Source organism: Antennarius striatus, chromosome 5, assembly GCF_040054535.1.
Source record: "Antennarius striatus isolate MH-2024 chromosome 5, ASM4005453v1, whole genome shotgun sequence".
In the NCBI taxonomy this organism is placed as follows: domain Eukaryota; kingdom Metazoa; phylum Chordata; class Actinopteri; order Lophiiformes; family Antennariidae; genus Antennarius; species Antennarius striatus.
Genome location: NC_090780.1, coordinates 17,934,416 through 17,960,000, shown reverse-complemented (window position 1 = coordinate 17,960,000; position 25,585 = coordinate 17,934,416). Strand labels below are relative to the sequence as shown.

Sequence of the window (25,585 nt, the reverse complement as noted above, 5' to 3'; positions counted from 1 at the left end):
CTGGCCTTCTGACCACTGCTAGCCATATTGTAGTTAATCCTGTTAGAACAGGAGTTTGTGATTGTCATGTGGAAAGCCCATCTCCCATACAGGACTTATGTCCTCTGGCTAATCTTTTAGCTTAGCATTCGTCTAACTAAGCTTTCTCTGGTTTGTTTGTTAGATCTAATATGGGGGCAGCAAGTCAACTCAAATAACTGTGCTGGGGTTTAATATTGTGAGTATTAATATAAATAATTGTTGTTCCATCAGTGGCTTAGATTCTTGTTTCTAACGTTAGCATAAATGGGATAGAATCAAATAATGGCTCTATTATGGGGCAGTTGACCTTGTGGCTTTTTTGTTTCCATCTGCTAAGCCCTTAAAAATGAAGAATTGGGCTTTTCAGGGGAGGCTCACCTAACATGAAGTGTTATTCACCTTTTTGCAGAGATTTATTTCTTTTTCACTGCCTCTGTGTTTCTGTTTCCCTGCATTTCTCCTCTCCCCAACAAGAGCCTGTTAAATTTGGATGCAATGAGAGCTCATTGTCTCCTCTTTGGGGTAAAATATTTATCTGTTTTTTCCTTTGGGTTCAAATGTTTCGAACTGATGGAGTCTTTAATTAGTCATGCATGCATCCATCTCTGTTCTCCTTGTCTCTTGTGCTCCCTTCAGTTCTGGTCTCTTTCACACCAACACTCTTTTTCCTTTATTTTTGATTTACTCATGCCATTGTTACTTTCTTTCTGCTCCTCTATTTTCTCTAAGGAATTAGTCATTAGTTGACTGACTGAGCTGATTGCACTTATTCCCAAGGCTAGCATTTGTTTGTGTATCTTTTTTCCTTCCCTCCTACCTCCAGTCCTCTCTTTCAATCCCTCCCTCACTCCCGCCTACTCTCTCCCAACACAGTCTTTCACCTCCCACTTAATTCTCTTTTTACCTAGCTACATTATATCCATTGCTTCCTTTCTCTATACCATTCCTATAAAATTGTCTTGGTTACAAATACTCATCTGGGCTGCAGAAATTAACAAACTGAGGCAATCAGAAACTCCCAACAGCCTTGTCTATACCTTCTCTATAACATTAATTGCATAGTATCATTCTAAATTGGCTAACACCAATTAAGCCCTCACTGTTAGATTTAATTGGTCATTTACCTTGGCTACAGTTTGAATGCAGCATCTCCTAGGAAATGGTTTAGTTGGCCTCCAGCAGCACATGCGGCCATTTCAAAGACAGTTGCTTCCTCCCCTTGGGTTTTACAATGCTCTGGCCAGGTACCATCGGTACCAAAAGCCAAGATGGGGGAGGGGCGCGCGCGTGTGTGTGTGTCAGTAAATGGCAGCAGGAGAGATATTCTCCTCTGTTCCCCCTCTACCACCCCTCTGTCTATGTGTTGCTGTTGGATTAAGCTAATTAAAGCACCACAAATAGGGTCCCCAGGGAGGGGCTGCATTCACACACAATTTTACATGCACACACTCATTACCAAATACAAGAGCACGAGCGCACACACACACACACACACACACACACACACACACACACACACACACACACACACACACACACACACACACACACACACACACACACACACACACACACACACACACACACACACACACACACACACACACAATAGGATCACAGCCAAGAAACATGAGAACATGTGAGCACGCATGCAAAGATGTGAAACACAATCAGCATGAACTGGAGCCTGAGATAGAGAATTTATGCGTGGAAACTAAGGACACTGTGCAGTACAGTGGTCATCATTTGGCTTAGCCTGAGCAGCATATAAATACTTTATGGACCACTTCCTTGCACTGTAAACAAGTTAAATTCCCCTTCAGTGGATTTCAATGGATTTCTCTGGAGACTGAATTGTCATTGGTGAAGCACTGAGGTTAAGTTGATGTCACACCACCCTATATGCATCATATGCTACTGTTTCAAGCTACCCTTGTGTCTGCAGCTGGGGTTTACTCCAAGCTGTTGCCTAAGAACTGAAATATGTGTTACCATCCATAAAAGCCTTATTTCATATGTTCATGGGTCACTGGTCTGGAATTAGACAGTGACATGTCAACCTTGGTTGGTGTGTTTATGGGAATATGTGCATAATGTGAGATAACATGGACTATCAGACTTTCTATAGTGTGACAGGGTGCTTTTAAAGACAACTGCTAGTCATTGTGGGATTGAAGTATAGTACTCATAAACCAGAAAGTCTCAGCGACAAAAAAGAAACAGCCGAAGCAAATTACCTAACCAAATATAGCAGCATCCCATAATTATAGAGGAAGACAGGAGGACAGGACCGGAACACTTTGTCACTAGGTAGATATTCTTTCCGGATGTTTCTGCTTTCAGGATATTGGCTGTGTCTCTGGAAAACTGCCTGCTTCCAGGGAAACCTATTGGATTACTGATAACCTTGGAATGGATAGGGCCAACACAGGCAGTGTGTGTGCACAGGAGAGGGGAGGGGGAGTAAGTAACGGCCGCATGGGCTTCATCCTCTTCTCTCCCCTGGTGTGTGATGTTTGTCACAATCCTTGTATTCACCTATAATTAAATCAATGACAGATCTTTCTTTACATGAGAGTGTAAACTTGACTTAGATTGTTCCTTTTATATTGTATCTCTCCCCTGTGCCGTGGTGAGAGTATTGCATGCGGCTGCACTGATGCCCTTGTGAGAGACCCGCGTTATTACTGAGCAGAAGAAATCAAGCGGGTTTTACGCCCTGAACAATAAACACGGTCACAGTTGAGCACATACACGCACACCCCAATAATAAGGTTCCAGTAATATAGGGGTCTTTACTCCAAGTTGTCTCCAAATCCCCAGTGGTGGGCCCGCTCCTTTGTTGCCATGGCAACAATAGTCAGGGCAGCCACTGTTGGTGAGACAGCGAGAGTAAAATTGAGTGTGTGTCAGGGAGCATTGATGTTTATGATGCTTGTGATGTAGGCAAGGGATTTGAACTTGGTCACAACATTGAAACTAGATTGCTGCACCAAAGTTGAGCGTTAGAGTCACATACAGCAGCGGCGCAGTGCTGGGGATGTAGCTTCACCAGGGGTTGGAAATAAGTAGGCTTGTAGGTCATGTTTACCCCGCTGTGTGTGTGTGTGTGTGTGTGTGTGTGTGTGTGTGTGTGTGTGTGTGTGTGTGTGTGTGTGTGTGTGTGTGTGTGTGTGTGTGTGTGTGTGTGTGAGTGTGTGTGTGTGTGTGTGTGTGTGTGTGATTGTAAAGTGAGACAGACAGACGGAGAGAGGAAACTGCAGAGGCAGCACACTCTCTCATTAACTCCCTCGGCGTGTTCATTCTTAGTGCTTGTGCGCTTGCAGATGAGCTGTGTGTTTGTGGGAACATGCTCAACGATGCACGACATAGTGGCAGTGAACAGGATTCAGTCTACCACTCTTTATGTTGCTCTGATATTACATTTGCTTACAATACTACAGCATTACATTAAAGAAGAAATGTTTGATGCAAATGCTCCTGCTATATATTGAGAATATACCACTTCTGCACATTAACTCTACATTTCACTCCTTTACAATCACTATTCATGTTTCTTGACCTTCATGAATCTAGAGTTGGTTAGTTAATGCTACCTGCTTGATAAACCATTATCACAGCCATAAATATGTTAAAGAATTGGAGAAGAAGCGTTATTGGGGAAATGACTCCCCCCCTCTCCATGTATACAGTAAAGGAGAGCACATGAGACACTGCATGCACAGCAAACAGGCAGTTAGTGTCACGACTACGATGGAAAATCCATAGTTTCATTACAGGCCCAGCAGTATGAATGTGGCCAGGAGGCGACCAGAGCTCTATCATGGGCCCTACGGGAGCCAAAATAGCTGCATTTAGTGATGCAGTGGAGTGAAGAGGAGGCAAGAGGGTCAAGGCTGCCGCTGGGGATGAAGTGTGTTAGAGAGCAGCTGCCAGATAAAGTTCATGTGCAGTAACTGGCACGGCTGCAATTGTACCCTACTTACCTTCTTTCTGAGACTTCTGTCACACTCTGTATGTGTCAGGAACCTCACAACAGGAAGCAACATCAGTGCCGTGGGTCACAACATTATGCCATTCATGACACAGTGTCTGGACAATGTATGTTAAGTAACACAATGCTTTCTATGGTCGGCTGTTTAAATGGCTGCAGTGCAGATTTCTTTACGACTGTCTTGAAATATCCCACAATCAAACTGGAGTATGTTGATCATTCATTGCTATTTGTGAGCTGCAGCTACACACCCTATTCAGATTTATGATAATGTAACATATTTCTGACTGAAATGCTTGCATGCATCAGCTCCTACACTCATTATCCAAAGATTCCTTGGATTATCACAGGTGGCTTCTTTTTTGCTTGCTGACATACATCACTCTCTCTAAAAATCAATGACACAATGAAGTGACAAAGCCACTTAGAGTTATTGGAAAGTGCCTGAGGTGAGTTAATCTGAGTGAAGGTGATGCTGCAGAGCCCCTGACCATTGTTTTCCTCTCCAGGTGATTAGAGCTCAGAGGCAGGCTTTAAGGGAAATTACCTTCTGATTTGGACTTCCTGATAAAGATGCAGGATGGTGATTTTATGTGGCCTCACAGACCTGAAGCTAATGATCAGTTGAACTACATTCTCCACAGTCCTGTAGTTTGATTTAAAATGTTGTTGTTCACCTGCTGCAAGTTGCATTACAATAATCTTAATGAAATAATAATAATAACAATAATCAGATGGAAGTTTAATTTGTTACAATAAGCAATTCTCTTACATATTTCGCGCACACACACACACACACACACACACACACACACACACACACACACACACACACACACACACACACACACACACACACACACACACATTATATATATTCTGTTTATTACATGGATGACTAACTTATCATCCACCCCACACCCCCTACAGGTCCCTAGGTGGACTGGTGACTGTGTTTTTCATCACACTAGTGCTTTCACGTGTTCCTAACCAGGTGATATAATGTCAACGCCTGGAAAAACAACCTGATTCCTCTGAGGAAGGTATTAAACAGGAGCGGTATAGTGGTGGAGAGGGAGAGAAAGGAGCGGCGACACACGCACACACTTAATCAGACTGATTGCTTGCAGCTCTGACTCCTCTCATTGCATCATTCCTCTAATGTATTGGACCTGCATCACTCGCTCCCGCTGAGCGTACCTGTTTGTCAGGTAGAGTATAAATGCCAGGTTGAAGAAAAACACTACAATCCAAAGGGGCGCATCCTGATGTTATGAAATCTTGGATGTTCACTAAAATGCGATTTGTGTGATTGTTAACGGCCTTATGATTCACATCCAGTTCAGTCTATTAATTCCACAGCTGTGAATATTTATCATGGCGGGACTCTCTTTGGAGTAGATTTATACAAAGCCAATTTCATTAACAGTCAAACTTGACTTTCAGCGAATCTGTGAAACAGTGTGGGAATCAATAAGTAGTGTATTGGAAGGATGGATGCCTGGAAAGATGGATGAAATAGTGAGTGTGCAGGATTTAAAATGTTCTCAGGCAATAAAAGGTGCATGGAGTGTGTCTCTGTGCTGACTTAACCGAAACACACGTTTCCCCCATTCCTAAATTATGACACTCGCTGGAGTGTCATAACTGTGGGACACACACACACACACACACACACACACACACACACACACACACACACACACACACACACACACACACACACACACACACACACACAGGCTTGTTCCTCAGTCCCATCTCCTCTCCTCAGAGAGTGCGATGGAGCCAGGAGCAATGCAAATTGGGTAAAATGTTCCGGAAAGTGGCTTTTCCCACCGGGACCTCTCAACTCCATCTATGAGTTAGGAAATCACTGCATGTACGTATGCATGTGTGTGTATGTAGGTGTGTGTTTTCCACAGCTGTTGCCTTTGTATTTTCTGAGTGTGAGTCCACCAATTGTTGTGTATGTGCTGGGTGCATGAAAGTGTTTATGCCTCCATGTGGGTGTTGTTATGGTGGTCTGAGAATCAATGAGCATATAAAGCGAGGTGAATTGAAGATACCTCTGTCAGACCTAGCTGGTTACCTGATTAGCAAGCTGTTAATCTGAGTGTTGCTTTATACAGTTGGAGAAAATGAAAGAAAGACAGATTGGAATTATAAGGAAGTTTCTTTCTCATATTGGTGAGTACATATTTTTATGTTGAGAAAATTATTTCATGTCATTTTATCACTCTTTACAGTGGTAGCATAAAGATTCTCTTTAAGAAATTGTTAGAAACTCCCACGAAATACTGTTTTCATTTTCTAATTATTTGTCTTGATTGTAATTACATCCCGCTTCAAAGCAGTGTTGTTATTGTAATTGTCAGTGTTCGTCCGTCCGTCTGTTTGTCCACCAAATATCTTCGCAACTGTCGCAGATAGAAAAATGAAACAAAAAGCACATTACTCGGGCGGCAAAGGGGATGGAAATTAGATGATGATCAAAGCACTAGCTTTGATCTATGGTCTGAAATATTTTCTATCTTGAGATATTTTTGCACATCTCAAAACCGGATTACATGTTGGATTATGGGTCTTTTATTAAATGCCCCTGATTGATGACTTAGGTCAGGGTAAAATTTTGAAATCAGGGTGTCGTGGGATGTTGCAGTCCTCGACTGTAATTATCCTTTACAATATTTCTTAGCTTGGAATTCAGCAATTAAACTGCCAAAAATATATTTACGTAAAAAGCAATCCAAATAATCTAGATGTAGTTCAACTCAGGATTTTGATCATTTTTCTAACACTAAAGCTAACAATACAAACTTCAGGAGAAAAAGTCTTTCAAATGCTGCCAAGTTCCTTCCTGGTTGAAGAACTGCATCACATGCCCTCCCGTGAGTGTGAATCAAGTTTACCTCCAGATGAACTCCAGGACTCGGTGTGCTTTTCTGGCATTGCCTGTCACTCCCCCACCATGTCCGTTGCAGGCGTTACATTGTGCTGGCCTGGATTTATTGTTTGTGCGCAGTTCTGTGTGTGTGAATGCACAGTTAGGGCGGACAGTGAAGCATAGCCCCTCAACAAATGGGCCGTGGAGAACCTACAGGTTGGACCATCTGTCTTTTGCATGTGTGTGTTTGAGGGTGAGGGCGAGCGTGTGTTATCTATTCAAAGTTTTTCCACACACGCACGCACGCACGCACACACACACACACACACACACACACACACACACACACTGTAGATTAAACCTGGAGCTAACCCAACTGACAGCTTGAGAAAAGGAAGCAGGGGAGGAAGACAATTGGGATGGTGATTCTTACTGGAAACTACACAATGAGGAGGTGGAAGAGGAAGCAAGTGAGTAAGAAGGCAGGATACCCATGTTACACCTTTTTATCTCTTCACATTAGGAAAGCAGTTGTACCACTTTTGTTAGACCAAGTACAACCCTTGCATTTGAGTACAAATGTAGAATTTAACTGCTTTTTGAACAAATATGACATAACTACCACATCTAACAGCCCCTCCCTGAGCCTAAGAGGCCTCATAAATGGCCAGCTGGAAGGTGAGGGTGACACGCGGCAGGCTTGGGAGTTCAGCATCGCTCATGGCCTTGACTGTGCCTCTGGCATCGTCCCGAAGCACAACAGCAACACAACATTTCAGAATGCTTTCTGAGATTTGGGTACAAGGCTAATAGCAGGATTAGGCTGCATGTTGAGGTCAGACATGCAAGCGCGCGCACACACACGCACGCACGCACGCACACATGTACACACCTAGCAATGCATCTAGTTGGTGTTTCATTTTAATGATAAGTCTTGCTGTTTATAACAGGAAGTTAAAAAAAGACAGGTTGTTGAATAACATGATTAGTGTCTCCAGCTGCACCGATCGAAGACAAATTAGAACAAGGCAGCGAGACACTTCAACACTCTTCAACACAAAATTTTAACCTGACCTACTTTCATAGGTCAGGGTTATTTAATAAAAGACCCATGATCCAACATGTAACTCGTGCATTCTATTTGTCATGAGGTTCCAGAGATAAAAGTGAAAATGTGACCACTACTTAGTTTTTCAAGGTCATGGTAGTGATCTAATTTTTATCCACTTGCCTCCCTGAATATAACGTCTTTTGTTTCATCTTTCTTATCTTATCTTATCCGGTGCCTGAGATATGTGCAAAAAATATCTCAAACCATAGATCAAAGCACTAGCTTTGATCTATGGTCTTACTCACACTGGCCTTCTTACTCGTCTCTCTATCTTATCCGGTTCCTGACTGTACAAAAGTGGAAATTTGACCTTGACCTAGTTTTCTCAAGGTCACGGTCATCATCTTATTTTCATCCCCTTTGCTGCGACGGTTGTGAAGATATTCGGTGGACGAACGGACGGACGAACACTCGAACATTGACAATTACAATACCTTACTGCTTTGAAGTGGGATGTAAAAATGATTTCCACTAATATTACATGCTGAGGATATGAGACACATTTTTTTCTACCACTTAGCCAAACAGCTTGGCAAACGGAGCAAGATTAGACATATTTACATCAAATTCTAATCTCATCCTTGTCTCCATCTATCCTGTGGTGAGTCCTAGGAGGAGACCAGAAAACTGTGTGTTTTAAACAGAGAGAGTGAGTGACACCATCTGTAACATGTTCATTTCTCGAAATAAGAATCGAAGTCTAATTGAGCTTTAAAATATAATTCCTGCTGAGCTACCATGTTGCCGCTTAGTGGAATGTGTATGTATGTGTGTGTGTGTGTGTGTGTGTGTGTGTGTGTGTGTGTGTGTGTGTGTGTGTGTGTGTGTGTGTGTGTGTATTTTGCACATCCACACATGTCTGCTTTTCCAGGAGACACAGCGATGTAACTTGTCTACAGGCTAAACTGAAAATAACCATTCCCAGTTCTGTACTGTACCTCATTTCAATAATATTTGGTTAATACAAATCAATTTTGTAGACAGTTACATTTTATTTCTTAATACAGTACAGAAAAAAAGTCAATCACATCAGTCTCATCTTCAGCCACTTTTTCCGCATTGCATTTAACTGGGGATGCTAAGGGCTAATAATATAACAATACAGGTTTTTCTTACTTATTTATTGGAAAGTGACATGACAATATGTGCTTTTGACGGTTTACTAGTGATTTTACGATTACAATATTTGTGGTGGACAGAAGTAAAGTCGAGTGATTTTTAATTATCCCTGTTTTTTTTTTAAACCGACGTAAAATCGAGAAACACTGAACTTAAAACAACATAAACCGAGATATACCTGTATTAGTATGTGCTGTTTCTGTGTGTGTGCGTGTCTGTGTGTGTTCAGCATGTGTGAGAAAAAGTAATCTAGGATGAAGGATTTCCTTCATTTTCTGTATGGACAACTTCCCCTGCTGATATACACTTCCTGTCTCTGTCTGTGGGCCACAGGAGTCTGGGGGAAGTGAAAGGGCAAAACAAGCCAGCAGATGTGTGTGTTTGGTCGTGAGGATGTATGAGTGCAGAAGAAAAGCGACAGAATAAAAAGCTCTGCCATAAAAAGCAGTTTCTCAGCTGACTGGAAACGCAAGGGGAAGTGTTTCTCACCAGATCTTCAGGTTCCCTGTGTGTTTACGTGGGAGCAGTGACAAACATTAACTTGAGCACAATATTCAAACACTTGAACTTCTCTTTTACTCACTAGCAATGGATCTGAAGTTTATTTTAAGCAGGGTACCCTGCAGAGGAAGATGGAGAGAAATGGTTAGAGAGCAGAATGAAGAGGAAGAGAACGTAACGCTTAGTGACATGTGTCAGAGGCGGTTTTTGTCAGCGACGCGCACACATGCAGCTGCAGATACCAGAGGCGTTTACTTCGATGCTGATGGTAGCGCACAGTATCCTGATGGCTCTGCCATTCCTCATCAAGCGATGCCGTAAACACGGCCGTCACTCTACGCACTGCTCGGAGTTTCAATTTTTTATTTTGACTCTTTTCCAGATTCCATGACAATATTAAAGTACTCTCCCCTCCCACCATCAGCATTTTTTCAATCAGTCCACACTTCTTTCCTTCAGAGTTTCTTTCATTCCTTCCCTCCTATATGATCTCTCTTCCCTTACTCGTGCCAGGTCCTCCCTTGCCAACACAGAAAAACGAGAGGTCACCCCTTTCAGTGTTGCTTTAGACAAAATCTGATCTCTCTCCTTCCTTATATTTGCCCTGGTCTTTCTCTCAATCAGTCAAAACACACACACTTTCAGATTGTAATTGGCAGCCAGGAAGCTCTGATTTAAAAATGTCTCACACTTATCAATCAAACAGCTTTTCATCAGCTTTCTGCCCATTTTTCTCTTCATTATTCATCCTTTTTGTCCATCCATTCTCTGATTTTTTTTTTCAGGTCCTGTCTTGTCATCATTTGCACTTTTAACTTGTTGAATTTCTCTGAGTTCAGCTCTTACACATTACAACACAATATTTTAGTGATGATTTGGAGTTGGAAACATGTTTCACTATACAAAAATCATCTGACATTGTGTGTTTTTTATTAGTGTCCCTGTTGGCCTGAATGCTAACCTTGGTCATTCTAATTCTATGACTCTCATTAGGTCCTGGACAAACTCACATAAACAAACACAGTCGATTACATCTTCTAATTGTTGTAAGTTGACAGGAATGTGGTCGTACCTGGTTTGTTTTGGGTGTAATTTTTTTGGGTGTCATTTTGCTACAGGTCAAAAGAGAGGTAGAACATCTGCCCTATACCTGGCAGCAATATCTACTTAGGCAGTGTAATGCATGTCTGGAGTGCTTAAGTGCATGTCTGAATGTGGTTGAATGTGGTCTATGGTTCGCCACAACATCAAAAGTAATGTTATCTACAGAAATAGATGGAGAAAAACAACTTTTTTACATTTTTGCAAAGTTTATAGATACTGCACTGCCTCTGTGGGGTCTTAAACTTGGAAGCCAACTCTTGGTTTGAGGTCCAACATCTTCATGTGAACAAAAATGCTGGAACCCATAATTTAAGTCACTCAAATTCCAGATAAAGACTTGACAGATTGGGTTAAGGTTACAGATTTATGGTGAGGTTGTCAACAGTGTGTATAGTTCATGTCATCTCCCCAGACAATATGAAAACAAGCCTATGCGTTTATGTTTGTTTGCATGCACACTCCAGAGCAGGCCAGGTGGCTTCATGCGAGCAGAGGAGTGTATTCCTGTATCTGCATACTGTACACTCCTTCAGTCACAGTCAATCTCTCGGCAAAAGCTCTTTGTGACCTTGTGTTTACATAAGGCAGTGTTAAGTGGCTCTGGTTGAGCAGTGGCACTATTAATAGATGTTATATGAGTGCAGTTATCAGCCCACGTGTAGAACCATATAATATGTAGCGTTGCACCCACCAGCTAACATGAATGTTTGCAGTGGGGCAATGATTTTACCTACAGCTTCAACAACATCCACTTCCTGGTTTTGTGTTTTCAACTCCACTCATTTGCCAGGAGAAGAAAGTCCAGAGAAGTTCTGTGTTGTCTTTTTCGCAGGAAGGGATATCCTTCCCATAGCTATTATTGCTAAAAGATAAGGCTTAATTTTAAATCACTGTGCAACACTAAAATAGTTAAGTCTGTAAGAACATGTGTATTACTTTCAGTTGATGCTTCCGGTATTTCCAAGAGATTCTGAGTTAATCAATCCAGCCCACTAATCACTCAGACAAGGTAAGCTTATTGAATACTGTAATCCTAAACATTTCAATACACTGGAATTTAGAGACTACAGCTATAAAAAAACTGTTTTATACTCTCGATTTTTTGTCACATGATGAGTGATGTCACAACCATTAAGGATTAAACAGCACTTGGGACTAGGTCATGCCGTGGTTTTAGAGTGCATACATGGCTGGTGCATCTGCTAAATGTCAGTCCACAGCTGTCCCTGTCCACCGTCACACAGACACACAAGCGAGAATTAATGTCATATTTGTCAGCGAGTTCTTCTGGGGTCCAGTTGAAGTGGTTACGTGTGGTCTTTTACTTCCTTTCCTCTCTGTGATGACTTTAGCAGCTCATTTTCTCTTTCAGCTTTAGTTTCCTTCACCTCGTATCTTCGTCTGCTACAGTCCTGTTAAGACTGGACTGTAGCACCTTTAATGTGCTTCACCTTCTTTGTAGACTCAAAATGGGTACCTGGGCAGCAATATTCCACTGCTGTTTTCAGTATAAATGAAAAGGAAAAGCGTTTTAGAAAAGGTTGTTCTCACGTTTACATACATTCAATTGTAAAACAGTTCAGTTCAGTTCAGCCTTGTGGCTTTTGAATCATTGCTGTAGTATTTGGTGGGCAGCAGCCAAGATCATCCCAGTGAACTATTACGGCAGACCTGGAGTGTGGTACAGGTCAGTGGCAAGGAAGGGGTGGGGTGGGAACTGTATTGAAAGTTATAAAGAAGTAAGATAAAATGAAGAGACAGAAGTGTTGAGAGGCCTGTGAATGTGTGAAAGCCACACTGTTGCGGCCATTCTTACTTGTTTTCCATTTAGTGGCAGTCATCCCAGTTCTCCTTTGTATCTCCCTGTTTCAGAGGTTGATTCCCAGCTAGAGGCCTGAACCCAGCCCCCAAAGAAGATTTAGTAATTTGGGTGAAAAATCACGCCGTTTAACCTGAGGATGGAGGGATGTGGACTCAACTGAGCCCTTTGCTTAGATCGGTCAACTGTGCTACAATGAAGACCCTTCCCTACAACGGCTTTTGTTTACACTAAACAAAACAACAATGCCGCTTGTGTGTCATTTTGAAACAGTGAGCTGGTACAAGAAAAAAATTTTTTTCGCCTTTCTTTTTCCATGTTAACTAATCTCGTCCTCTACAAGCTGCCAGATGTCATGCTGTCCGTCTACTTTGACATTTTGGTTTGATTTTACTTGCTTGAGTCACCTGCTAACTGCTACTAGCTGCTCCACAAGTCTTTTGGTTGTTCTCTGGCCTCACACATAAAACACTTTCTGAAACCTACCCATAACCACCAGCCTGCCTTTTGTCTTTGCTTGAGAAGACATGAGAACTGGATGGCTCATGATGAAACCAGTGAATTGCTGAGTGCATACGTATTTGCAGGGCTGAACTACAGGAAAATATTTTCTACATCATGGAAACATAAAATACACCTCCTTCGTAACTATTCATGGATTGATTGTTTGGTAAGATGTGTCTTCACAATGTGAATGCCTTCATGTTAGCATAAACATTCACCCGCACCTCCTGACTTTTCAGCTTCAGTGCGTTAGTATCTAGAAACTCATCCACATTATAAAGCTTTACATTTAGCCTGATGTTAAGACCAACAGATTATTGCCTCCAAGAAAAACAAAGAGTCCAGTGGTTAAGTTTGAGCCTAGTTTTAGAGCCAGCAACAGAAACCCTGCCAGACTTACACATGAAACATTTCCAAAAAAGACAAAACAAAAAAACACTTAAACACAAAAATGCCATGTTATTTGGATCTTGCATGGCTCATACACACAGACAGAAACAAACCAACACGCATTAAGAGTTTGATAGGGTCACATTATGCACCGGAGGAACAACAATCATCAGTCGATTAGGCTGTGACATGGTCTCCTTATGGTGTCCCAGTCCCAGAGGAATACATCACCGACTTCACAAAGCGATATACACACACTAATGACAAACTGTCACTCCTTATTAACCCCTGCAATCCTTTAACAAGACGTGGGCAGAAAAAGTGCATTAAATATATTGTATTCTGAAAATATTAGGGAACAAGGTCATGGCTATTCCCCATCTTAAGGGTCACATTTACAGGTAAGTCATTATTTGTTTAGCAAACAGGAAAAACCAATAACGCTTGATATTCTCAAGAACATGAACAGACCCAATAAAGCAATAGAGCAGAGGTCAATGTCTTCTTTATAATTTATCACTATTATCTTTATTACTTCTGCCGATGTCTTTGCTAGTGTCAGTTTTTATTTTTTCTCTTCAAAGGATTACATAAGAGCTATATGATTAATTTTAATAAAACATTGTTGGAGGAATGGAACTTGGAACCCAATGGAGTGGGGTTCGGGATAAGGTAGAAGATTATATGACTTTTTTTTTTCACTTTAGGAGCACAAAACAAAACAAAAAATCACAATTTCCCTCTATCAATATATAAACAAAAGCTGATGAAACTTGAGAATATGGATCATTTTCCTTCAACATAGTGAAACTGGGTGGAAGATTTGAGTGTGGGTCATCAAAGGAAAAAATGATTGTGGGGTGGATCTGGAAACAGATAAATGAGACAATGGAGGAGCTGGTTTGGATTACATTTTCACTATCTACTGTAGTTACTGGTCGTAGTTTGTCACATTTTTATTATATTATCCACTGAAACTTGTATCATGACTGTATGACTTCACTGAGGCTTCAATTGGATCAGACCATTTGGCAGCACCCCCACCACACCCACCTGAGTAACAATGGATACACACCACACACTGGGGGGGGGGGGGGCTCCTGGCACACAGTAAAAGGCTTTGAATCGGCCGAGTTGAAGGGCGCAGCTGAGGAACCCATCATTTGTGTTCAGGGTCTAACACAAGAGCTTAGAATGGGTATTGGATTTCCGACTGGGGTCCTCTTTTGTTTGGGGTCCTTGACCACCTCTTGAGATTGTGTATGTGCTTCTTTGTCCATGCTCAAAAGTGCCTTGGAGTGGAGAGGTAGCCCAGACACTGACCCAAAATTAGCAGATTTTTATTTCAGTGTCCATCTGTTGACTGCTTTACAGACCAGAAGCGACTTAATTTCTTATAAGAGGTAAAGATTGAGAGAGTGAGATGTGGTCCGGTATCTGGGTAGAAGACCACTGACTGGCCGAGCCAAAGGATAATCATGCAGTTAAAGGCAATGGATGCTTTTAATCCTTAGTAGTAAGTGCAGCCAACGGCCGGTCTGCCGCTGTGTCCTTGACCACAGCAGCATCCAGATGACCGCTGGAATGAGTTAATCACAGCAGTGGACGTTACCTATCTGCAAAGCTTCCTTCGGTGTTCGCCGTCTCCTCATTCTCCTCCCTGTCTGCCTCTTTCCGTCTATCTCTCTATCTGCATCCTCTCCTATCCGTGTCCCATCAAACCAAGACTCATTAGTAAAAGCATCCCTTGTGTGTGAGAGTGGCCAACAGAGCACAGAGGGACTTCATTAGTTCATTAAACATATTTCTGCCTTCGCCTTGTTGCTCCGCACAACCTTGAGCAAGAGATTTGGTTAAAAATAGACTCTGAATGAAGATCACACAAGATTTCAAAGCCCTTCATGTCCAGCCAACAGACAAAGGAAGATGTGCTTCAGGTAAAATATCATTTAGGTAACAGTACTTCATTCTCCCTGGTTAAAATACATTTGGAACAAATTGGTTGATATTATAAGCAAAGTTTTCCAAACATAAGTGTGTAAAATTGTTGTTCGGTACTTTCAGACAGTATATTCCAAATTCTGTCAATAAATTCTCAGACTAAAAAAAAATAAATTTAATGCTGCAAAATAATCCATTCTATCAATATTTTTCACTGATTCTGCCCCCCTTATCCTCAGGCGTGGGCTTCTAAACAGCATTCAGCAGCAGCCTTTTCCAGAGTAATGGAAAAATAAGAATAGAATTGCGCTCCATCTTGGCATCACGGTCTGCAAGTACTCCCATAAAACTGTCAGAGGCTAAAATCACAGTTTCTGATAAAACAACAACGTTATTCGACTAAGATAAGCTAATAGACTAAACCAATGTCATTACAGAAACACACACCCACAAAACAGAATATGAATGTTTTCTGAATCAGAGGAGAACAATCCACTAATTCAAGTCTTCTGCTTTTATTATTTTTGTAGTTTACCATGTATTTTTCACAACCATCTGTTGGTTTGATTCTCTGTTAGCAGATGACAAGAATTATTACATGGATGGAGGCGTGTTGGTGTTTCATGGTTGTCGACAGGAAGAACCAACTGACTTCTGACTGCTTTGGGGAATGAATAAATAGAGGAATCTGAGACCCTGTCAATTACAATTTCAATCATGAGATCATCCATGATACCATCATCCACACCCTATGGTGTTTACATGCAATGGGCAATATGATGAGACTGTAATTGTCTAACCTTACATCAGTAGAATCATCACCGCATTGGGGAGGGGGGGGGGATAAACAGACCATTGTCATGCCTAGAGAAAGGTGTCACTATGACTAATGCGAAGTGCTGAATCTTTGAAACATGTTATTGTTTGTTGTCTCTTGCTCCCTCATAAACAAACACACACATACACACAAATCAATGCCATCACAAGCTCACACACAAACACCACGTGCATACACAAATGTACACCGAAGGAACACAAACTGATTATATATTCATAATCCTGAATGGGTGACAGGTCTTGAACAGTGCAGAGGGAAACAGGGTGAATTCTAATGAGCTCCCATTTATCCCTAGAGCTGTGTCCTCCGTAGACCGCATACACAAACAAACACACAAAAGCATGACACATAGCAGCAGGTTACACATCAGTATGAGGACACTGATGCTCAAGCAAATTATATCAAACAGTAACATATTCAACCAAATCCTGCTGATGTTATGTTATTTAACATCTACCCAATGGTTTTCTCATTCCATCAAAAAACAACTCGTTTGTACCTGATGGTGACAAACCCAAGGCTATAACAAGGACTTCACTGGTAAAAAAGTTTCCTGAGGTAAAGCTGAACTGTGAGACTCCAATAGATCAGGAAAAGTTACAAACTGCATCAATCTCTTGTCCATCCATCTGTCCCGAGCTCTTATCTCACTACCTAAAATAATCCCCATGACGCAGCTGATGAGAACAGAAAAGCCATTCACAGTCATAGCTGTTGATTGATAGATTGAAGCAAGCTCTTAAAATTAGAGGAGAGGCGCCACACAGCATCTGGACACAGCGGTAACATTTATTTCTGACGTGACTAACATAACAATCGATGAGGGAGTGGCCACAGACTTGCTTGCAAAATGGACAGGTTTTAAAGAGGCACTTGTATGGCCACTAGCAAGAGACAAATGGAGTTGACTGCATTTAATGTGAGTGTAAAAAGGGCCTCCAAAGTACCTTGTGTAAATGTACAAGGATTATGCTGCAACAACTGACTGAAAAACTACTGACCATCCAGAATACAGAAATGTCTCTAAATGAGGTGCAAACATTTCTGACCAGTTCTCTAACAATTAACCAAATCCAAAAAAAAGGCACATCCATTCAATTCATAAGGGCAATTAAAAAAAAACTTTCACAGTGAAATGTGAAAAGAATTCCTACCTTCTTCAGTTTGCCATTGCGTGTACCAATAAAAGCCACAGTGTTGCCGCGGTAGTCGTATGCAGCCACAGAGGTCATGCCATCGTCTTTGTCCATGAAGAGCGGGATGCCCTCAATGGTGCTGGTTCCCCCCAGAGGCTGGTTGAAGTCCTGGCCACAGAAGTTATCGTCGATCTGCAGTGGCTGGAAGAACAAAGACACCAGACAAAATGTAAGTCATGAAATGTCCTTTTAATGGGTGTTATGGGTGTTTTTCCATTCCATAAGGTTAGGTATCTTTAATACACATAAGATATCAATTTCAGCTCAATGCTTAGTAATGCATGGACAGGTTGTAAAGTGCATAACATATTATAGATTTACTTTCTGCCATAATTAGTATGAATACTTAAATTCTAAAGTAACATCAGATTTTTATCAAATCTTGTGAGTTTTTGTTCCTGAATCAGTTCAGACAGCACTATTTTGAGTATGTCCATTATTTTGCATTGTAAAAAACACAACAACATATCGAGCTCTTTGAAACATGCTCTGCCCCTGGTGCAGACGGAGCTAAAGGTCCGTCGGTTAATGTTAAGCAGCCTCTTCAAACAGAGACCTTTGCGAAAGGAACCCGACTTGATCCCAAACTAAATCCCTCCACATGAAATCCTTAAGTAGGATCCTAAGTACACAGTCGTTCCTGTGTCACGGTGGTACGAGGGGCACCGACGACTCGTTGACCCATGAAAAGCATTAACCAGTTCACACACACACACATACACACATACACACACACACACACACACACACACACACACACACACACACACACACACACACACACACACACACACACACACACCTTGATGATTATCTACTAACAATTAGTTTAGAAATAAAATAAATGAAGGACAGAAAAAAGTCAATAAAGAAAAAACCAAAATTAAATTTGCAAAATTGAAGCAATTTGAAGACATTGAGGACATTCTTTTTCAAAGCTGTGAATGAACTGACGATATTCCCCATTGCAGATCCTGTGTGTTTGTGTGCCTGTGTCAGACCTGAGGATGCTGACTGACTGCTAAAGTGCGGAATTGAATAGACATCAGTGTGTATCGAGCAGCCGCACTCACAGATGCAAGTGTGAGTAAGTACACACACACATACACATTTGGAAAGTGTGTAAATGGCAGTGTAATCCACAGTCTTATCACTACATCATCGGATTGATCTACACAGGAGAAAAGATAACACTTCCCTCCCTCTCCCCCTCTTGATCTGCCTAAATTGCTTGCAGCTAGTCCTGTCAATATCGCCGTATTGTACTTTTTTCTACTGGCTCATGTCTCCTATAGCTATTACAGTAACTGAGCAAAAATTACCTCCTCCCTGTCCATCTCTACCTCGGTCAATCCATCCCTTTTGATTCCCTTCACGTATCACTCAAGTATTAATTCTTCATCTGAATCACTTGCAAATCTTTTGATGTGCGCCAAGTGTGCAGAGGTGTGGGTACGAGTTGGTGGAGGTGAACCTTTAAGTTACATTCAAAGAGCTTATTCTCCCCTTCATCCTCTGCATGGCAATTTCACATGATGAAAACGACGTGTGTACGTGTGTGTGTGTCTGTGTGTGTATGTGTGTTACACAAGACCACATTAGATGCCATCATTTGAGACAACTTTCTCTAGTGACCACTTCTGGCTGGGGGCAGCTTCTTTCTTCTGAACCAAGGCGACTGATGACACAACAAACAAACCTGTAAGGACTCGCAAACAAGTGCACACACATACACACCACGGCACACATTCAAGCTGAGCAGTTTGTTTTCTGTGTGCACACAGATTTTACTGCAAGCAACAAACAATTCCCATTACAATCATATGACACACAATTTGAAGCGATAGAGTCGTAAAGTCATGGGAAGAAAATCGAGCAATCTGGACCAGAGTCTGCCCAACACACACGCTAATATAAACACACAAAAGCTGTTTGGCTTTCAGAGCTGATGGCAAACAAACTACAGGGGTTAATCCATCGCCTACAGTGGAGACTAACTGTCAGAAATACTGTATACATCCCTGGAGTCCATAATGGTTCAGCACAAACCCCTGCACAGAATACACACACACACACTCACACACACACACACACACACACGCACACGCACACGCACACGCACACACACACACACCGATGCTAACACATAGTGGCCTCTCTGCGGCACTCGGGGGGTAAAAGGTGTGATTGCAGCTCTGCAGGTCTGGGGGGTTTAAACAGCACTGATCAGCAGGGATGAAAGGCGTTCCCCTTGAGGTTGGAAAGCATTTTAATGGAGGCTGCATTCTTATGTGGGTTCTATAATTTGAGGCAATAAAACATTCCCATGTGAATTACAGCTGATATTCTGTAAAATATTTCCCTCTGTGGTTTCTACATGGCTCTCGGCTCAAGTTCTGCAGTGTTTTCAAACTATGTCGGGGGAACAGAAGAATTATGCTACAGCCTTCCATTGACTTTGGCTTCGGGACCGCACAAATGCAGAAGAGAAGGGTTCATGTTTTGATCTTTATAGGATTCATGTCAGGCTGAATGCTTGATCAAAACAGACTGGATCTATGAATGAGTGAGTCATACATAAAAACAGAGTATTCTGATTACTTTTAATCTTGTATTCCACATTTAAAATAATATACATATGTATAACAGATGCAAAATACTGTGTTGTAAAAGGTGTAATCCACCAATCATATGGTTTCGTAATGGAAAGAACAGAAGTAAAGTAATGTCTTACTGTCCAGTGTTGTTTGTACTGCAGATTTATTTAGACCTCTCTAATGTAGATTTTCTGAAACAGCATTGTGATCTCATTCTCTGGTGCTGATCTTGAAAGATCACACCGTACTGGACTGGTATGCATACAACACTGTTGTCAGATGTTTTTGCAGATCTATGTGCGTGGGGGTCGGGAGTGGGGCAGGTGGAAAATGTTGCTGTACAGGACGAGAGAGCCCTCGACTGATTTTCAGGGTCACAGAGCAATATCTGGTGCTACATTGCATGAACAAACACCTATAAACCCTGAGTGGTCCCTGGGTGGAGCTCCTTCATCCACTTCATACTCCAGCTTGATTACATATAACCATTCACATGGCACCAAACGAGTGCACACACAACTCCACCCACAGTAACACTGGCTGATCACAGACTGCACAGGTGACGAAACGGGTGAAGAATCATTCCTTCATGATTGCTATTTCTACAACGTATTGCGTCAGGAAAACATTTCTGGGCACACACGTTCTTCTGGCTTTCGTGGAATTCATCAATGGTAACCTCCATTCAACAAAATATATGGAAACAGCAGAATACAATACGGGCTTATGTACAGGAACAGGCCTGGTGTTGACTGAATATGCTGCTGTGAATTATGGCCATTAAGGTGGAAGAAAAACACGTATGGCAAACATGAAAACACTCATTCATGTAGGCACAGGGACTGAAAGGCAGTGTGTTTCTGTACGAGAAACATATATATATAATATACATATACACACATTCGCACGCACACATATATAGGTGTGTGTATGTGTGTGTACACATACATGCTCACACATACACACACACACCGGAGAGTTGGAAAAAACAAAAAGGGGAAGAGATGAAGCTTTCTCTTCATCCGGCCAACAGATGAATAAAAAACTCTGTAAAGACTCCCTATGAGACACAGATATGTCTACTTCCTGAGATAATTAATTCCCTAGCCCTTTACCCAAAAATCTACCCTGTAAAACCTTAAAATGGCTGATTATCCTTGCCGACTAAAAGCCCTCTCACTCCAAGTTGGTTAAAAATATATTCCTGTCCTCACTAGCGAGTACAAACACAACGTACTCTAGGTATTTTGGCAGAGGCAGGGCTTTTTAGCCAACATGTTTACATCTCTGTGAGTCTGTGGCTGGCTCAATGCACAGTGAGGAATTCTGATCCAGCAGCTCTTACCCAGAAATCTAGTGGTCTTGAAGTTATGGAGACTTGGTTGGTTTGCGAGTAAGGAAGGTATCTATAATTACACATTCATAATGTAAAGTCAGCTTGTGTGCCAGAAGAGGGGAACACACACGCATGCACGCACACATCGGTTTCAGAACAGGGCAGAGTGTGTTATAGCCTAACTGATGCTTGCATGCTCTGACATCCCTTCAATGTAGGATAGACACCAGGCCTTATGACTGGTGACTCACAACTGATAGAAAATAGTAATAAACACAGATTGATGTACAGATATCACAAACGCACACATCCTCAGAAGTATGGCTGGGAAATATATCAATATTGATTCAGCTGTGACCAGCAGCTCCAAAGCTCTCTTGCCAAAGATGAGTAACTTCCAAATGGATTAACAGACTTGCACAAGATTGTTTGGAGAAGTTGGTTTTGATCCAAAGGCAGCTGACTACACTGTTCTTGCCAATTGGCAAAAAGGATGGTAGATTACTGTTATGATACTGGAAGGTTCTTACCGTGAACGGTGATGTAACATTAACTGTATCACAATTCAAGTGTAATTAAGTCAGGTTTCAAACAGAAACATCAATCTATTCCATTTTCTAGAAGATGAAAAGACTGTAATTGTCTCGTCTTCAGGTGCTTCTCCATGTTGCAGGTCACAGGTGTTGCTGGAACTTTTCCCAGCTGGCTCCGGTTGAGAGGTGGGGTACCGCAAGCACATCACGAGGCCAAACAGAAATACTTTACTACAAATAATTTACTATTTATTCAGTACAGGACACAAAGGACATTCACAGGTTTGCTACCAAGGAACATCATGAACCCTGAGAAGAGAGGGCCACTGTAGATAAAATTAAAGAAATTTTCAAAACACAAACACACATCTCTTAAAAAAAACATCAGTGCTGAGTGTAATATGACCGACTGCATAACCGACACCAGATAAGGAGCCAATTACTCCATAAAATATTATATTGGATTCGTCACATCTCATGTGTGATGGAAAAAGTGCACAAAGCGTTAACATGATCCTGAGGGAGAGGAGCGTCATTATCCTGCCTAAATGGGTTCCAGAGGTTGATCATTTAAAACCAAAACTTCATGTGTAGGGAAATAATCTCCAGCTGAAAAATATGTATTGTGGTCCAAACTAATTATAATCTATGGAGGCGACTGTTGCTGTTTTCTAGAATGCGTTTTTGATAAATAATTTAGAAAAGATGATTGCAATCCCGTATTCCTGGGTTGTAGGGTAGTAATTTCTATGTTGAGTGCACTCTGGGCAGAGAGTAAAACCTCAAGGAGTTGGCACCTATTCGGAGAACAGCTTCCAAACGCTGTCACCACATGTTTAGACCCCCATCCTTCTGACCAGGAGAGACAGAGGAGGAATAATATATACAGTACTGTATAGACAGTGTGTGTGGAAAGAAACAAACCCCTAAATGCACACAAAGAAGAATAAAATGGTCTAAACATGGGCATACGCTAATTTTGTATGTACAAACCGATACAGAAAAATCTTAAAGCCATTTGTCATTCTGGTAGATTAAAACAATGAGCGTGATCTACCATAGCGTTACTTCACACACAACACTGTCAATAACCACTTGAAGACTACCTGTAGATGCCCTCACCCCTCATCCAGCCAAGGATTTCTAACTCAGTATGAGGAAATGAAATTCAATGAGGCTTTATAAGACCACAAGATCTGTGGCAGATCACAGAGGCAGGTATGAGACTGTTTCCTTTTGTGGAGGGAATACCTCATCGAGGTACTGTACCTAAATCTATGAGAAAAAGACTCCCCTTCCCCATGGAGAATGCAGGCATCACTGGTGGCATCAAAACCAAACCGAATAGCCTAGAAATAAAAACCTAGAAAGCAGGACAAAGTTGAGGAGCTCCACGCCATCCAGTTAGAGGAAACCAACAGTCACGTAACCGGGAGCTGTATGATTATTTTGAAATGTGAATTTGTTCTTTACAAATTACTGCCCGACACAAGTCATAGCTGTCACAAGCATGCTGTGAAAAAGGCTTAGATGAACATGTCCTTCAAGAAAGCATCTGCTAGATCACATAGTTTCCATGCAAACCAGGAGAAAGGTTTCATTAAAGGGTTAGACCACAGCCGGTCCATCAAACCCAGTTTACTTTCCTGTAGGTGGCTTTTATCACATTTAGGTAAAATCACTCAAAATTCAGACCAACCCTATCCAGCAATTAGTGAGTTATGCTATACTAAAAACTGGCTACAGTCCTATGAGAGAACCTGACTCCAATTAATGGCCTTTCATGCAAAATGAGTTTAATGTAAAGGGGAAACCATCACACATTACCATCAAAAATAGTAATATTCCCAATTAAATTAATGCTAATCTGATGTTGATGCTCGAAACAAATCATTTGTGCTCATTGCTTCCATCTGAAGCAAACTGTGGAGGTAAAGTCTTCCTTTAAGCAAATAAACAAATACACTGCACTGTTAACATGCACAGTACAAACACTGCCCAAGCCCCACTTTTGCTGGTAACTCCTGATAATGATGTATGCAACACACCACCCACACACAGTACAGATCAATATATAATTACACTGACAATTAGTATCATTAGAGCAGAGCTAGAGATGGGGATTTGTTGAGCTAAACACTCCTCAGAGAGACGGAAAGGTCAGAAAAAAGAGAGAGAGAGCGAGAGAGAGCGAGAGAGAACGCGAGCACGAGCACGAGCAGGAGCGAGAGAGAGAGCAAGAGAGAGAGAGAGAGAGAAAGAGAGAGAGAGAGAGAGAGAGAGAGAGAGAGAGAGAGAGAGAGAGAGAGAGAGAGAGAGAGAGAGAATTAAGCAGCTCTCAACCAGTCTGCATGGGGTCTTTTCAAAAAGCTTTTCTATTGTCCTTTAATAATGGGATAACAGTCACACTTCAGCACAGAGTGGGTGCGTCATTGTCATTAGCTCACACAAAGGCTATCTAACACACGCGCACACACGGTCACAGGCATGTATGTGTGCGTGCGCGCGCACACACACACACACAAACACACACACAAACACACACACACGCTTCACTATGAAGCAAATAAAAGTCAATCTTATACACAAATGAACAAATTCCTATCCTCAACCAACGTCAAATATTGACAGAAAATTACCTGTGACTATGTGTGGCGTTGAAGACAAGCTGGCCCCATTGGTGCCTCCTAATCAACTCGTTCAGACTGTCTATTAACTCCACTCATCAACTCTTAATCAGGTCTAATTACTTAAATATATTTGGCAGCACATCCTTTTTAGGTTAGGTCTACAGAAAGAGTGCTGTGTTTTAGAAAGACCAGCGACTTGCTTTCATGAGACGGTGCTCATAATGATGAACTTAATAAAGGTTCGGTGCTGGCCAGCTGTCTTTTCTGTAATAATGTAATTAAAACAAGCAAAGAAAAAAATAACCTAATAACCTAAATAACCTAATAACTAAATAAACCTAATTCTGAGGACGCATGCAGGATCTGAAAAAGGAAGAAAACACATTGCTTGCTTTGCAACATCAAACTCAGCGAGTCGGTATAATATTCTCTTATAGCATGCATTCCTATCAGCCAGTCGAAAAAGGATTGGTAATAACATTTGCATTCACTATTCAGCTTTCGGCCCAGGGTGCAGAGCTCCACTTAGCAGATATTCTTCTCACCAGACCAACACACACAGCTTCAAGCTGAAGCAGCTGGAACATCTGTTTGTGTGAAATAAAAACCACTAAATATTACAGTAAAATCAGCAGCAGTCCTTAGGATTGTGAAAAACCCCATTCAGCTTCATCTGTATATTGTGGAAAATTACACAGCAAAATATGTTCAAAAGACATTCACCACAGCAGTGACCATTAGCAGCAAAAAAATAAAAAAAATAAAAATCAAACCTCTGATAAACAAGCGAATGCTTCAGTATCGATTTTGGGTTCTTGTCTTTGACACTAATGGCGATATGACAGCTGGCCTACGCAGCACCAAAAAAACTCAATGGTTGAAATTGACTTCTTTTATTCTTGCTACAACTGATTCTTTGACTGATTGATGCACTGGTTTGTGACAGAGTTCAAAACGTCACCATCCATCTGGAAGTGAAAAGAAAGTAGCTCCACATGTTGAATAGTCCCCAGTCGAGCAGAGAGACAGACAATGATGCTTCTAATGAGAAGGAATGTCCCAAC

General features: G+C 41.6%; 1 protein-coding gene across 2 annotated transcripts in view; it reads right to left on the bottom strand.

Annotated features, from left to right (window-relative positions):
* Positions 1-25,585, bottom strand: part of plxna1b (plexin A1b) — a 178,073-nt gene that overhangs the window by 107,579 nt on the left and 44,909 nt on the right. For both annotated transcript variants that reach the window (XM_068314660.1, XM_068314661.1), the window contains exon 3: positions 17,384-17,566. In XM_068314660.1, coding sequence (XP_068170761.1) covers positions 17,384-17,566 — 183 coding nt within the window. The remainder of the gene's footprint in view (positions 1-17,383; positions 17,567-25,585) is intronic.